We start from the raw sequence: 14,141 nt of genomic DNA on the forward strand, positions 1-14,141 counted from the left end.
TGTGCAATGTCATGGTTGGTGAATCTAACGGATATAGTACAAAGTCCACCCCACTCAGAGCCAGAGGCCAACATGTTGTGTATTAATCTTTGTCATCCTCTCACCAGTTTGTTTTTGTTGGCAAAATAAACTGTGTTCGTCTGCGTGTCAGCAGCTAAGGCTGTCTCATTAACCGTGAGCACCGGCAGATTAATAACATACGTGATATGTTACGTTAGGCACTAAACAGTTGAACAATTATGTGATTGGACTTATCTTTGCTAATATCTTGACTGCAAAGGGGCCTTGAGGGACACTTGAGTGAGATTCTTTGTTTTAGGGAAGTAGAGGGAGACCCAGCTGGCAAAGGTCTGTTCAACCTTTCTAGTTAATCTTGATTTTGCAAAGAGATTAGGCTCTCCATAACTGTCAGGTTGAGTTAAACAACAATTAATGGTGGTATGCAAAGCAGCCTAACTGAGAACTACTCCAACAACACTTACCTCTTTAAAAACACGCCATGTTGTTCTTTAACACACAAGTATTTGTATATACATGAATACACACACAGACAAGAACGTTGCATGCAAGCAGTTATGAAGACAGTTGTCTTAATTATAGCTTGTTAATTGCTTTTCTGTTTTCAAATCTCCTTCCTCAGAAGCTATTCATATTCAAATAGTGCAAATAAAAGCAAACATGTTCCAGAATAGTTAGGAAGTAAATAAAAGCTTACATTAAGTGACCTGGAATTACGTCACAACTCATATGGAATTAAGAAAAGAAGCCATAAACAACAACAATTACGTTTGTTTGGCTGCTAGAAGATGTTATAAGATGAATAACAAATCACTCCAGAATCTAACAAGCCACTTAGAAGTTCAGCAAATAAATCACACAGGGATCCAATCAGGAGAGGACAGAGTAATCACACGCTGGCTTTAAGAAACAAACAGTTCATGACCCACCTTCTGCAAAGGCTAAAACTGCATACCTTAAGCCATATGTGCACATTTAATCATATATCAGCCATAAATAACTTCTGATATTCCCGTTTATGACATTAAAAGATAGCACAAATACTGTCTTTTACAGAGCTACTGCAAATGATTAAAAAAGTAATACTTCTTTCATGTTAGACCCTAAAGTGGCAGCAGTTGTAGCCAACAGGAGCTGGGCGTTAGTTACATATTAAAAAGGTCCACAGGTCATGTGATAACCATGCAGATGAGTGCGTGAAAGACTCACCTGGCAAAGATGTGCAACCATTCTCTAGAAGAGAGGCATGCATGAGAGTGAGAGAATGAGTGAGACGAAAAGAGAAGAGTCAAAATAAAAACCAGTGAAGGCAACATACGTGAGTGGGGGACAACAACAGCAGAGGAGCGAGAAATGATGTCGACACTGACGCCATCATAGAAGACGGTGAAATCAATAGATAGACACAAGTCAGCCAGGTACTTGCAGATGTCTTGATGATCTCTTTATATATATACAGCTTACAGGCAGAAGACAGTTAGATAAGTGGGTAAACAAGGGGAAAGGTGCTAGGGTTTAAGACATTAGTACGTTTATATTAAGCAATCACACCAATTAGATCCTGCAAGCCTCTACATGTCGCTAGCAGGTACTTAGAAGCAATTTGGGAATACGTTGTGGCTCAAGCTAAGAAAAGGGTGGCGCTTTTTCTAAGGAAACCATATTTAAAAAGAATAGCAGGTTGGAAAATAAGTAAGTTGCCAAGAGAGAAAGCCTCATTAATGATGTCTATCCCCTTCAGCAAAGGCTGTCTAGATGTGGACCGCTGCCCATCTGCGTGGAAGATTTGCAAGCTGGAGATGACTGTGTTCCCCTTGAAGCTCATCCCTGCTGCTCTGTGTGTATCTATTACCCTGCGAGCAGACGATGTGATGATGACAATAATGGAAGGGGTGCAGGAAGGAGGGGAAGAGGAGCAGCAGAAGTGTGCTTACCTCTCGTTTAGCGAGGAGGACGTTGGGGACGATGTGAGGGAGGCAGCGGCCGAGCATTAACATCACGCTCTCCTCGCTGTCGGCTATACGGGACACCTGGAAATGAGAGGGGCGTTATGCACTGTATTTATAGAGGTCACCTATTGTGCAAAATCCACTTCCTCATGTCTCTTCTACATCAACATGTGTCCCCTCTTCTTCATCAACATGTGTCCCCTCTTCTCCATGTCTCTTCTCCATCAACATGTGTCCCCTCTTCTTCATCAACATGTGTCCCCTCTTCACAATGTCTCTTCTTCATCAACATGTGTCCCCTCTTCACAATGTCTCTTCTACATCAACATGTGTCCCCTCTTCTCCATGTCTCTTCTACATCAACATGTGTCCCCTCTTCTACATCAACATGTGTCCCCTCTTCTTCATGTCTCTTCTACATCAACATGTGTCCCCTCTTCTTCATGTCTCTTCTACATCAACATGTGTCCCCTCTTCTACATCAACATGTGTCCCCTCTTCTTCATGTCTCTTCTACATCAACATGTGTCCCCTCTTCTACATCAACATGTGTCCCCTCTTCTTCATGTCTCTTCTACATCACCATGTGTCCCCTCTTCTTCATGTCTCTTCTACATCAACATGTGTCCCCTCTTCTTCATGTCTCTTCTACATCAACATGTGTCCCCTCTTCTTCATGTCTCTTCTACATCAACATGTGTCCCCTCTTCTTCATGTCTCTTCTACATCAACATGTGTCCCCTCTTCTTCATGTCTCTTCTACATCAACATGTGTCCCCTCTTCTTCATGTCTCTTCTACATCAACATGTGTCCCCTCTTCTCCATGTCTCTTCTACATCAACATGTGTCCCCACTTCTCCATGTCTCTTCTACATCAACATGTGTCCCCTCTTCTTCATGTCTCTTCTACATCAACATGTGTCCCCTCTTCTTCATGTCTCTTCTACATCAACATGTGTCCCCTCTTCTTCATGACTCTCCTACATCACCATGTGTCCCCTCTTCTTCATGTCTCTTCTACATCAACATGTGTCCCCTCTTCTCCATGTCTCTTCTACATCAACATGTGTCCCCTCTTCTTCATGTCTCTTCTACATCAACATGTGTCCCCTCTTCTTCATGTCTCTTCTACATCAACATGTGTCCCCTCTTCTTCATGTCTCTTCTACATCAACATGTGTCCCCTCTTCTTCATGTCTCTTCTACATCAACACGTGTCCCCTCTTCTTCATGTCTCTTCTACATCAACATGTGTCCCCTCTTCTTCATGTCTCTTCTATATCAACATGTGTCCCCTCTTCTCCATGTCTCTTCTACATCAACATGTGTCCCCTCTTCTCCATGTCTCTTCTACATCAACATGTGTCCCCTCTTCTTCATGTCTCTTCTACATCAACATGTGTCCCCTCTTCTTCATGTCTCTTCTACATCAACATGTGTCCCCTCTTCTTCATGTCTCTTCTACATCAACATGTGTCCCCTCTCCTTCATGTCTCTTCTACATCAACATGTGTCCCCTCTTCTTCATGTCTCTTCTACATCAACATGTGTCCCCTCTTCTTCATGTCTCTTCTACATCAACATGTGTCCCCTCTTCTTCATGTCTCTTCTACATCAACATGTGTCCCCTCTTCTTCATGTCTCTTCTACATCAACATGTGTCCCCTCTGTGGAAAGAGACTCTGAAAGTTTCAGGATCAAAGATTCTCTCTCTTTTTGATCCATTTCTATAAAAACCTGTCTGAAAATGAGCCGATCAGATTTTGGCCACTTTATGATGTTGAGTAACCATTAGCCAATCAGAACCCCCCCCCCCCACCTTATCACCTGAAACTCCTCCTAGAGCACCATTGAGTTCTGTTTAACCAAATGTCTCTCAGAGGGGCGTGGGGAGGGGCTCCTTATTTTCATCTAAAGTAACAGACAGAGAATCAGCACTTTTGAAGCAGGGCTGAAACAGAGGGGATTATGGGATGCTGCAAGGATCTGTTTGGTGTTTCAGCCAATCAGAGACAGGTTCTGTATATATCTGAGACCTGTGATATATTGAGAGAAACAGTATGATAGGGGACCTTTAATATAATGTAAGGTTTGTGATTAAAAAAGTGTGCTAACCTCTGCTCCCAGGCGACTGTCGGTGCACATTCTGCAGAAGGAGAGGAGGGCTTGCTGGAAGGCCGGGGACAACTTCCTGCGAAACCACAAACAACAAGAGACCAGCAAACAGTCACCGCACACACCACTTAATATGTGTCGCCACAAAATCTCTGTTGGTTGCCTTGACCACTGAATGATTTAGGATTGGACTGGGACTTCCTGCCAGAGAGCTCAGTGCAGCCGCTCTCCCATGTCCCCGCTGTAAAATTCAGTGCAATAAAAATGTTTTATCTATAGATAGATGGAGTTTGGCTAGAAGACAATACATGAGTAACAATAGCACACTGTGACTAACTGTATTTACCACACATTTTTTGGAGCCGTACATAAATCTGATAAGGGGACATTTAGAGTTAAGAATAAATGGGAAACACAGTATCCCATTGATCATATTCACTAACTGCGGGATTGCTAAATATACTACAGCATGTGTGTGACAGCAGAATGAAATGTTTATACATGAGCTCAAGTCAAAAGTTTAATTTAAATTAAGACCAGCTATGTGCTCTGGGGACATTAACCCTTAACATCTTAATAATATCTACAATTTAAAATCAAACTGTTTGTAATCAAAGTTCCTGCATTTGGCCTTTCATTTTAAAAATGAAACCACTTACAAAGCCCTAAATTCAAATTGAATTTACATTCTTCTCAGTATTTCAATATTAAAACACATTTATTAGATTAGGGAAGTTTTTGTGGACTGGAATAAATTGAGTAAATTCCATTTGTAGTCAAAAGGGCACACAACAAGTTCTTTATCAAAGGCTGATCAATACCGCCATCTAGTGGTTACACTCCGTAACTACACTGAGAAGAGCTGTGTGTCTGTAACAGGTACTACTGAGTATGTTAAATATCCTTTTCTGTGTTTTAGAATCCTCACAGGAACATATCTGAGAATTACATTTGTGGACCAAGAAAGATAAATAAAATGTAGGAAATGTCTCAGGAATGTATTGCTTATCAATATCAATCTTTATGGGTGGAACAGGTTTTTAAGGACTAACCTGTTAGGCTGGTCAAACTTGACGGGGGGTCGACTCTTTAGCTTGCTGTGGGGCTGTGTGGGGGGCTGTGAAATGATCTGAGCAGACGGGGGGTCCTGTTTAGTTTCAGGCACCGAATCCCCTCGGATGTCCAGATACTGGCCGTTATCTGTAGGAGGCTGAAATGAGATAAAGTTATAGGTCAATAACATTCAGTACAGGACTCATCGGATTTTCAGCACACAAAGAACAGATAGCTCACCAGCCTTGAAGGAATAGTTACTGAATATGACAAAATAGTGAATTGTATTAAAATGTAAATGTTCTTAATAGTTCAATTTCAATATTTTTTAATGGCAGGACACCGGACGTCTGTATATTACACATTCAAATTGCACACATACCACAGAGAGAGGGTCTGTTGAGAAGGGGTTGGATGTTTTCTGGGTGCCCAGGTCCAGAGAGGACGGCGTTGAGGAGGAGACTGTCCTCTTCAGCGTTTGAATGTCACTGTAAAAGGTAAGAAAAATAAATCAGATCCATCCAATAGTAGAACAGCAAATTGGCTCTAAGCTTTTCATTGTAAAGCCAATTTGTCTGAATCTTAAATTGAGCATGGAAGAAAGATGTCTTCCATCAAGATTTCTTCTGTAATGAAGCGTTGGGAAAAAGATTCCACACTGGTTCTACCCCATGACCTGTTTAAGTTATGGATTTATTGTGGACTGAAACAACACATTTCTAGATTTTTAGAATGCTTCTAATTCTTCCTGTTGTGGTAAATGTTCTTGTTGTATAAAAAGATGTCAGCATCAGAGCATACTAGCTGTAGAGGTCTGGATCGTTCAGCACAAGCAAGCCCTCACCTCTGCAGCTTCTTGATCTGCTCAGCGAGGCTCTGCTTCTCAGTGTTGAGGAGACTTATCTGGTATTCCAACTCCTGGACCACTTCTGTCTGTTGCTATAGGGTGACACAAATAATATACAGAAACATTATAGCCTTTGCTTAAGAGTAGGCAATCCACCAAGTCATAGTTTTTCATGATATCTCCATATTTAGAAAAGCAAACAGCCACTATCATTTAGTATCGCAGCCTCCACTCGAAACACAGTCTCAAGTATACTAACTTAAATCATGCAAATAAATAAAGTAAGGTGTTTGTGGCTATGATGAAATATCTTTCTCTACTTTGGATCAGCAATACTCTTCTGATGAATTACACCCCTTACATTGACATACGCATTAACACACACACCTGATGTGAGAGGTCGGGCTTCTTTGAGGGATCGATGCAGTTTCCTGGAAGATCGGTAAGCTCCACCCCTACTGACACATCTGCCATGTCCCGAGGAGAGGCGAGGGGGGCCCCGCAGTTCCTGTACAGCTGTAAGAGGTCCGGGGGTTTTGGGATGTTGAGGCCAACGTCATCCCACAACTCAAAGTCCTGGAAATAAACAAATAAACAATATGAATGTGTGGCGGAAGTAGGCGTTTCATCTGCATAGCAATTGTTGGTTAAAGAGATGCCCGCGTGCTCACAGTTCAAGTGGTTTCAAGAAGCAGCCAGATATAACTGCTGGAATAAAGGGTTAACTTAAGACATGTCTATAAAACGTACAACAGCAGTAATAATCTTTACCTGATCATCATTTTCATCAGAGAAGGTGATGGCCGAGAGCTTGTATTCACTTTTAAATAAATATTCATTCACAAGGAAGTTTAAGGCTCTTTTCTCCAGCGGACGTATCGGCTCCTGAGATAGAGGGAGAAGAGAAGCTGTGAAATGATTCACTTAAAGCCTCGCAGTAATGTCATCACAGGGGGTTTAAAGGAACAGTTTCATTCCCTTGATTCGTTCAAAAAAGGAGAGGAATCCACAATCTTTTCATTCTCAACACTTGAAGATTTCCCACCTGAATTTCAGCGCTCGACTTGTAGTTTTTCCTCTCGTGAGAGGGCACTTCGCTCTCTGAGAAATTGAGAAGATTTTTTTTAGATGAGTTTGAAAAGGATGCCGAGTGTTATTCATCAAGAGGAACATCTCTTAGATTCAAAGAAAAGAGAGAAAACTTTAACATAAGAGGGTTCAGGTGGAGAAGAAGTTAAAAGTACGCCACACCTGCTGCCTGAGTCAAGTTGGCGCGCAGAGCATGAATGGTCTCCTTTGCTTTCCGTAGCTCAAACTCCAGCACTGGACAGGAAGTGACAACACACACACACAGGAAATGCATCCAACCAAAGACAGGGAACAAACAAATAAAACAAAGATGGGCATGAAAAACAAAACAACCACACGCAAGATTGTAAGAGTCATAAAATAAAACAATGAAAAAGGGACACATGCAAATGATGAGTCTAAGGAAACGCATGCAGCAGAGGATCATGGTAAAGCCGACCGGATGACAAGAGTGTGTAATGCTGATTTCCTGCCCTCCTTTTCCCCCCCCATCAACAGCACACACGGATATTACTTCAAATGTAGCTGAGGTGGAAAAATATTTTTAAGCTACTAAAAATGTAGCCTTGATAATCTATTAGCTGTCTGACAGGATTTTTTTTTTTTACAGGCAAATGCCTTAGTAACAAGTATTTCAATAATTTGGTTTGTAGAAAAGTCTAGGATCAAAATGTAATTTAGAACGTGGTAAGTTAATGTTTTGGACAATAGCATGTTGCTTCTAATGTCTTACAACAGAATTGCTGATTTGAAGTTGAAATTTGAAAGACTCATACTCAATAAATAAAAAGAACACACAAGATTCTTAGACAAGTTAGAAAAAAAAAAAACACACGCAAAAAGTAAGAAGCGATGGAGCAGGAAAACTCTGTTGCATAGCTGTGCACTGAAAATCTGTCGTCTAATGCTGAGGATTGTGGGTAAACAGGTATTCATAACGTGCCAGTATGAGCGTGCAAAAGGCAGATTCAACTGTTATTTCAAACAACTGTCATTTCCTGAAAGGTCATTCTCAATTTTCTGTTGTTATAACTTTAAGAACACTTATTTGTGTGCAAAAAAAACAACACATTTTGTTCTGACCAAATCCCCCCCAACTCTGACTCCTATCTTAGCAGATCCAGAGTGCACAGGATGCAAGCGCAACAAAATGGAAAACTAAGAACGGGGAGAAAAATAAAAAAAAAGCAAAAGGCTAGTCTGGATGGAGTGACTTGTCCAGTATTGTTCACTGGGGTTTGATCAACGTCAGGAGGAAGCCAGAAAACCCAGTCAGACAGCTGGGGGCAGGCATCTTTAAGGGGGGGATGGTAGTGGGGGTGGGTGACGAGGTGAAGGAAGGTGCCAAATCGGGGAATAATAGTCATTTTTAAGACATTTGTAGTTGGGAGGATGGAAACCAAAATCTCTGCTGCATGGTTTCAAATGTGTCCCTTACTATGTAATAATGTGCAGCATGTTTTCATGTTTGACAAAAGCCCCAAACCAAAAGCAAGCTCCTTGTATTTTCATCTACTTCACTTAAAAAAGGAACTCATCGCCCCAATAATTAAAACCACATATTGTTCGTGATATCTTTTTTAAGTTTTGGTGCATGTTGTTACCAATATGAGAAAGATGATCATCAATTCTGGAAATAAACATCGTGGTTGAGTTCTTCCAACAACAGATTTTGAGCGCTACAGGTGAATCTTATTATAGATATATAATTATTTAGTAACATGAATATCAGTCATGTAAAGTACAGAGGGAAAAACAACATAATGTATATATAATAAATCTAAAATATCCCACACTTGTGTACAGTTAAATAAATCCACATTGCAGTTATGGGTTGGGGCTTTTCAGGATGTATTGACTAACACTTACCGACCGAATGAGAGGATGACTACAGAAAGCTGGTAACAGATCATGTTAACCACTGTACTATGGCAAAGTGTGGACGGCTAAAAAGTGATGTTTTCATGTTGGCTGTTACACAATAGAAAGATGGAAACAGTAGGCGGATTAAAGTAACAGAACACAATCGGTACTCATCGCAACCAAATGTGAGAAGCTGCTCTTAAACGCACCAATATATGATGAGGCCTGTCATAGGGCAACTTAACTGTTAACATGTTTTGCAAACACTAGCTAATAAAAAGGGAAGGGGGATGCCATTTTAAACAATGCGGAGACAGGTCCTGATCTAAAAATACCACGGACTGACTCAACAGTGTGATGGGAGGAGGCTCGAACACCTCAACCAAGAAAAAAGGAAACATACAGCATGTTGGAAGAGTTGCCAATTATCCACGATTTTTTAAAGGCCTATAAACGTAATTAAGTTCGGCCTGTTTAGACTAAAAACACTATGGCAACAGAGCAGTATGATGGGGTAAAAATGTGTTTTGTGTGGATTCTGTTCTTTTTGGTAATCCCTAATTAAACGTCTCTTTAGCAGTACCGCTGAGACAAATCAAAGCAAATTTGTTGGGGCTTGGCTAACACTGACACGATTCAATCTTTGGTGTAGCGGTCAGGTTTTATTTTCTTTGTTTCTGTGCCACCCTCCCATTCTGTCATTGCCTATTCTCCTGACTTGTTATTTCCCGTTGTGGCAGTATGGTTCATCTTACCTACTACCCGCTCGTCAGACTCTCGGTTGCCATCGTCTGAGTAACGGGCAAAGTCCAAAGAGTCCAAGGTGCTGATGCTGCCGGCTCGATCTGAACAGAGACACAGAGACAACAGTGAGACGAGGATCCACACATCGATGAGTCCACTGTCACTAGACGTGTGACAATAAATGCACCACTGGTCCTTGAGAAATGTTGATTTATGGAACAGTAGCCCCACTGTGGTAGGGACTCAGTATTTCCCCAAGGACTCTTAACCGGGGGAATCCAGTTGACACTGGGCTTCAGTTTAAGGACGATGACTAACCACACGGCCAGTCTTCAGCAAAACAGATGGAAACTCTATTAAATTCAGCTAAAAGCAGAGAACTTTATGTGGGAAGGTTACACTTTAGCCAAGAAACATGACTCACTGCACATTTGGGAAATCAAATCAATCATAAAATGTTAACTTTGCTGAGAACTCGACTTAAGACAAATGCCTTTTTCCAAAGTAACAACTCCAACCAACAACCTTACATCTCGGAGTAGGGCAGCCAAAAGCATTGTTCACTCAAAGAACAGATGAAGCCGATACATAAGCATACCTGTGCTCTTATTTCACTGAGGTAGGCTGGCCTGGTAGCTCAGCCAATGGTGTTAGCTTTCCTCCAGCTCCAAACAAGTGCAAGATTGGACTGTTTGTTCTCGGATATCAAGATACAGTGGAAGGTCAAGCCAAATGTAGACTAATTTAAAAACCAGCTTGCTTTTTTTTTTTTACAACGCTACAGGGAAGTGACTGTGTAAAATATGAGGCAGACAATTAAATCATTGTTGGTTCAGAAGTGAATGTTTTGATTTGGCATTTAGCCTTGAGGTAAAACACACACTGATATCTGAAACCTTTGGCTTAAAGAAACCTTTGGCATTAAAGACCAAATACGTTTTTTAATGAACAAGTAGGCCTTTCTAAATTAGCCGACACCCTTAATGATTTTCTAGGCTTGACAATAGGTACCGCACTTTATTGATTGACAGGAAATGTTTGCATAGCCAACACATGTTAAAAAACTTACAGTTGGGGAGAAAAGCATATCAAATAGAAGCTTCTGTGCTTTCGTATGTCAAATGCTAAGTATGACCATGCAGCTTCACAAAGCACACACACTGAGTCCTGTGACTGTATAGTGAGAGTGTGTGTGACAGTGAGTGTGTGTGTGTCACTGTAATGTCATGCTTGCGTGTGTATGTGTGTGTATTGCTGACATTAGGTTAATCCTGTTAAGTGTGATGGATGTTCACTGAGTGTAGGAAATCTATTGGGTGAATCAATGGACAATATAGTGCTTGCATGCATTTGTGTGAGAGGGGGAAAACCTGTAGTTCCACAGCAGCCTTTTGTGTGTGTTCCTGATTTGGTAAGAAACACAAGTATTTCTTGCTGGGTGACCTTTCTGTTGTGCGCCTGTGGCGTGTATTGTCTGGACTGTGATAGATATGACACTTCAGACGGCCACCTCTTCACTGCACTCCTGACTGACTGCACTACTGACTGACTGACTGACTGACTGACTGACTGACTGACTGACTGACTGACTGACTGACTGACTGACTGACTGACTGACTGACTGACTGACTGACTGACTGACTGACTGACTGACTGACTGACTGACTGACTGACTGACTGACTGACTGACTGACTGACTGACTGCACACACACACACACACACACACACACACACACACACACACACACACACACACACACACACACACACACACACACACACACACACACACACACACACACACACACACACACACACACACACACACACACACACACACACACACACACACACACACACACACACACACACACACACACACACACACACACACACACACACACACACACACACACACACACACACACACACACACACACACACACACACACACACACACACACACACACACACACACACACACACACACACACACACACAGTATCTCTGATATTGAAAATCCTAATCGGACAAAAACAACTGGAAGGACAACAGGATCTTCTTGGAGGCAGGGAAGCAAACAAGATGAAGGATGTGTTTTGTGCTTTGGTAAGTATAACAACAAAGCAGATACATTGGAGACAGAGAGAGTAGCGATTGTTTGGTCTAACAAAGTGGAACATTTACAAAGATTGATATAAACACAGACAAGGAAACGAGAGAAGATGGATGGTCAGGAGGAGGCAGTCAACAAGCTCTTTTCCTGGGAAGGATCTTTTGGCAAGAGTGTGAGCTTTTTAGAAAATATAGCCTACATAGGATGACACAGGCATGCACATAAACCTGCGTGAACCTCACAACATATGCTGTGCTAATAGGCAATATGTTAATATGCTATGGTGATTCACAAATTGAAAAAGAACTAACGTTCCAAATAATAATAGCCCAAAGGGGATTTGCTCCCTTGCTAAGCATATGCACACACTTACACATGCATGCATTCACAGACACACATGCATTCATACACACGCAGTTAATGAAAGGCAGAGAGCTGCGGCCAGTCGGTGCCAGTCCAGCACGACATGGAGCCTGGCCAACTCTCATTAAGTGCCTTCCAACACAGAACCAACCAACTCCCTGCCACTGTCGGAGTAAAAGATGGAGGGACATTACAAAGTGAGAAAACATGAGAGAAAGAGAGAGTGCACGTCAGGGTGAGCCACCTAATAGGCCGTGCTAGTGCTACTATTAGTGAGAAGTAAGTGGGACGGACATTTTTCACTATTTCCTGACATTTCATGGACCAAATGGCAGATTCATCAATAAGCAATTTGAGGGTTAGTTGCAGCCCAAGTTACAAATACCCCAACATCAAATCTATCATTTGAAGCTTCTGTTTGAAGTAGCAGATGGTGCCTGCAACTACAAATTAACTTTCATATTCATGTCCTGAGATTATACAGCCTTATGTGGCAAACCTCAGCAGCTTCTTACATGTGGCTGTTTACCGTCAACCTCGCATGCATGGCAAATTTAAAAAGCTCCTCGCATCATATGAGCAAATAACTACCCGAATAGCCATTGAGGGGTGAAGAGATGGAATCATTCATGCTCCTTTGCTGCAAATTAGCGAGGTGCTGAGAGATGCCTTGCTGTGTCATGTGCTTCAGAGCAACAGCTGCAGATGCTTGGAACACAGTCATGCTCAAAAGATATGCATGTTATTTTGTTTAGCATTGTTCTTTTTAAGTGAGATGTTTAGATAAGCTTGTAGTGGGTTCCTAGCTAGAGTGCATGTGTATTTTATTTCAACATTTTCTTATTCTAACCTTTCTTTAGTGCAATACCACGGAACACACTCAGCTGATGATGTATCACGCCCTTCACTAGCTAGACCCCTCACTGTGTGGTTATCATGCCACGCCACGTCTCAGTGAGTTACACACTCAATTTAATAATATAAAAACCCCATGCATCCTTTCACGACCTCCTGAAAGGGTGTCTCTTTTGTAGGGCTTTAAAAGTCTCCTTAAGAATCCGAGTGTGATTTGCTCTCTCCCTATTTGATTGCTGTTGGTCTTGGTCACAATTAAATTAAGCAGAAATTCAAATAGCATGAATAGAAAATTGAAAGATTCACTCATCCAAAAGCAAGATACTGAATGTACCGTCATCTATTGTAAATATATACAATGGTATAACAATGTTGTGGTATTTTTATTATTGCTTTTAGGATGTCAATCACCATCTGGCAAAGGGACTATGGATGAAAACTAGCCTTTTGGTTAATTCAAGTACTTTTACATGTTTTTAATATGTTGATTAATGTACACCGTCCCTTGTTTTAAATAAATCAATTCAATTGTGTTACAACTGTTTGAAAAATGTGATTAGAAATTGGCTGCAGAACAACAACAGACTCCAGTCATTATCTCTTCCTCCTCAAACACTGGAACATACATTCCCTCTAGTTATCACATGATGTCTTGGCTATCAGATGCTGCTAGAATGAAAGGGGGCATTGCCTTGAGTCCATCACTTTCTCCCTCAATGACTTCTATCAGATGCTTTGTTTGTTTCAAGAGGGTAGATTTGACTTCCCATGAACTTCTGGGAAAGACTTAGATCTTTGTGACCTTCCTTCCAGTTTCACAACAGGGTGCTGTCGAGTCCCGTCATGCTTTTCAAAGACATCATCATAAAACATTTATTCTGTTTCCGTATTCCAAACCCTTTGGGGGCTACTATGGTAATGCAACCAGCAGACCTTTGCAACACACACACAGCTCACAGTTGTCTGCTGCGGTATCTAAAAAAAATGGATTCCAGTTTTTAATTCTACGGGGTTCTATGGGTTGCAGTGAATCTGACTGTCTGCCATCTGCTGTCTAACCTCAGGCCGGTTGTAAAAGCCTCCTGAGACATCGGGTTATTGTCAATTGCTACTGCATCTAAAGGAGG

At 41.5% G+C, this 14,141-nt stretch overlaps 1 protein-coding gene across 6 annotated transcripts in view; it reads right to left on the bottom strand.

Moving 5' to 3' along the window:
- relch (RAB11 binding and LisH domain, coiled-coil and HEAT repeat containing) overlaps positions 1-14,141 on the bottom strand; it is a gene marked incomplete at its 5' end in the record, with an annotated part of 34,422 nt that overhangs the window by 18,149 nt on the left and 2,132 nt on the right. For 3 of the 6 annotated variants that reach the window (XM_079661739.1, XM_079661738.1, XM_079661743.1), the window contains 11 exons: positions 1,228-1,251; positions 1,953-2,048; positions 4,084-4,159; positions 5,136-5,293; positions 5,519-5,624; positions 5,981-6,075; positions 6,371-6,559; positions 6,755-6,868; positions 7,029-7,084; positions 7,235-7,306; positions 9,691-9,780. In XM_079661739.1, the coding sequence (XP_079517865.1) occupies positions 1,228-1,251; positions 1,953-2,048; positions 4,084-4,159; positions 5,136-5,293; positions 5,519-5,624; positions 5,981-6,075; positions 6,371-6,559; positions 6,755-6,868; positions 7,029-7,084; positions 7,235-7,306; positions 9,691-9,780 (1,076 nt within the window). The remainder of the gene's footprint in view (positions 1-1,227; positions 1,252-1,952; positions 2,049-4,083; positions 4,160-5,135; positions 5,294-5,518; positions 5,625-5,980; positions 6,076-6,370; positions 6,560-6,754; positions 6,869-7,028; positions 7,085-7,234; positions 7,307-9,690; positions 9,781-14,141) is intronic. The other 3 variants (XM_079661741.1, XM_079661740.1, XM_079661742.1) reach the window with 2 other exon arrangements.

This window comes from Notothenia rossii (genome assembly GCF_949606895.1).
Source record: "Notothenia rossii genome assembly, chromosome: 12".
Classification (NCBI taxonomy): Eukaryota; Metazoa; Chordata; class Actinopteri; order Perciformes; family Nototheniidae; genus Notothenia; species Notothenia rossii.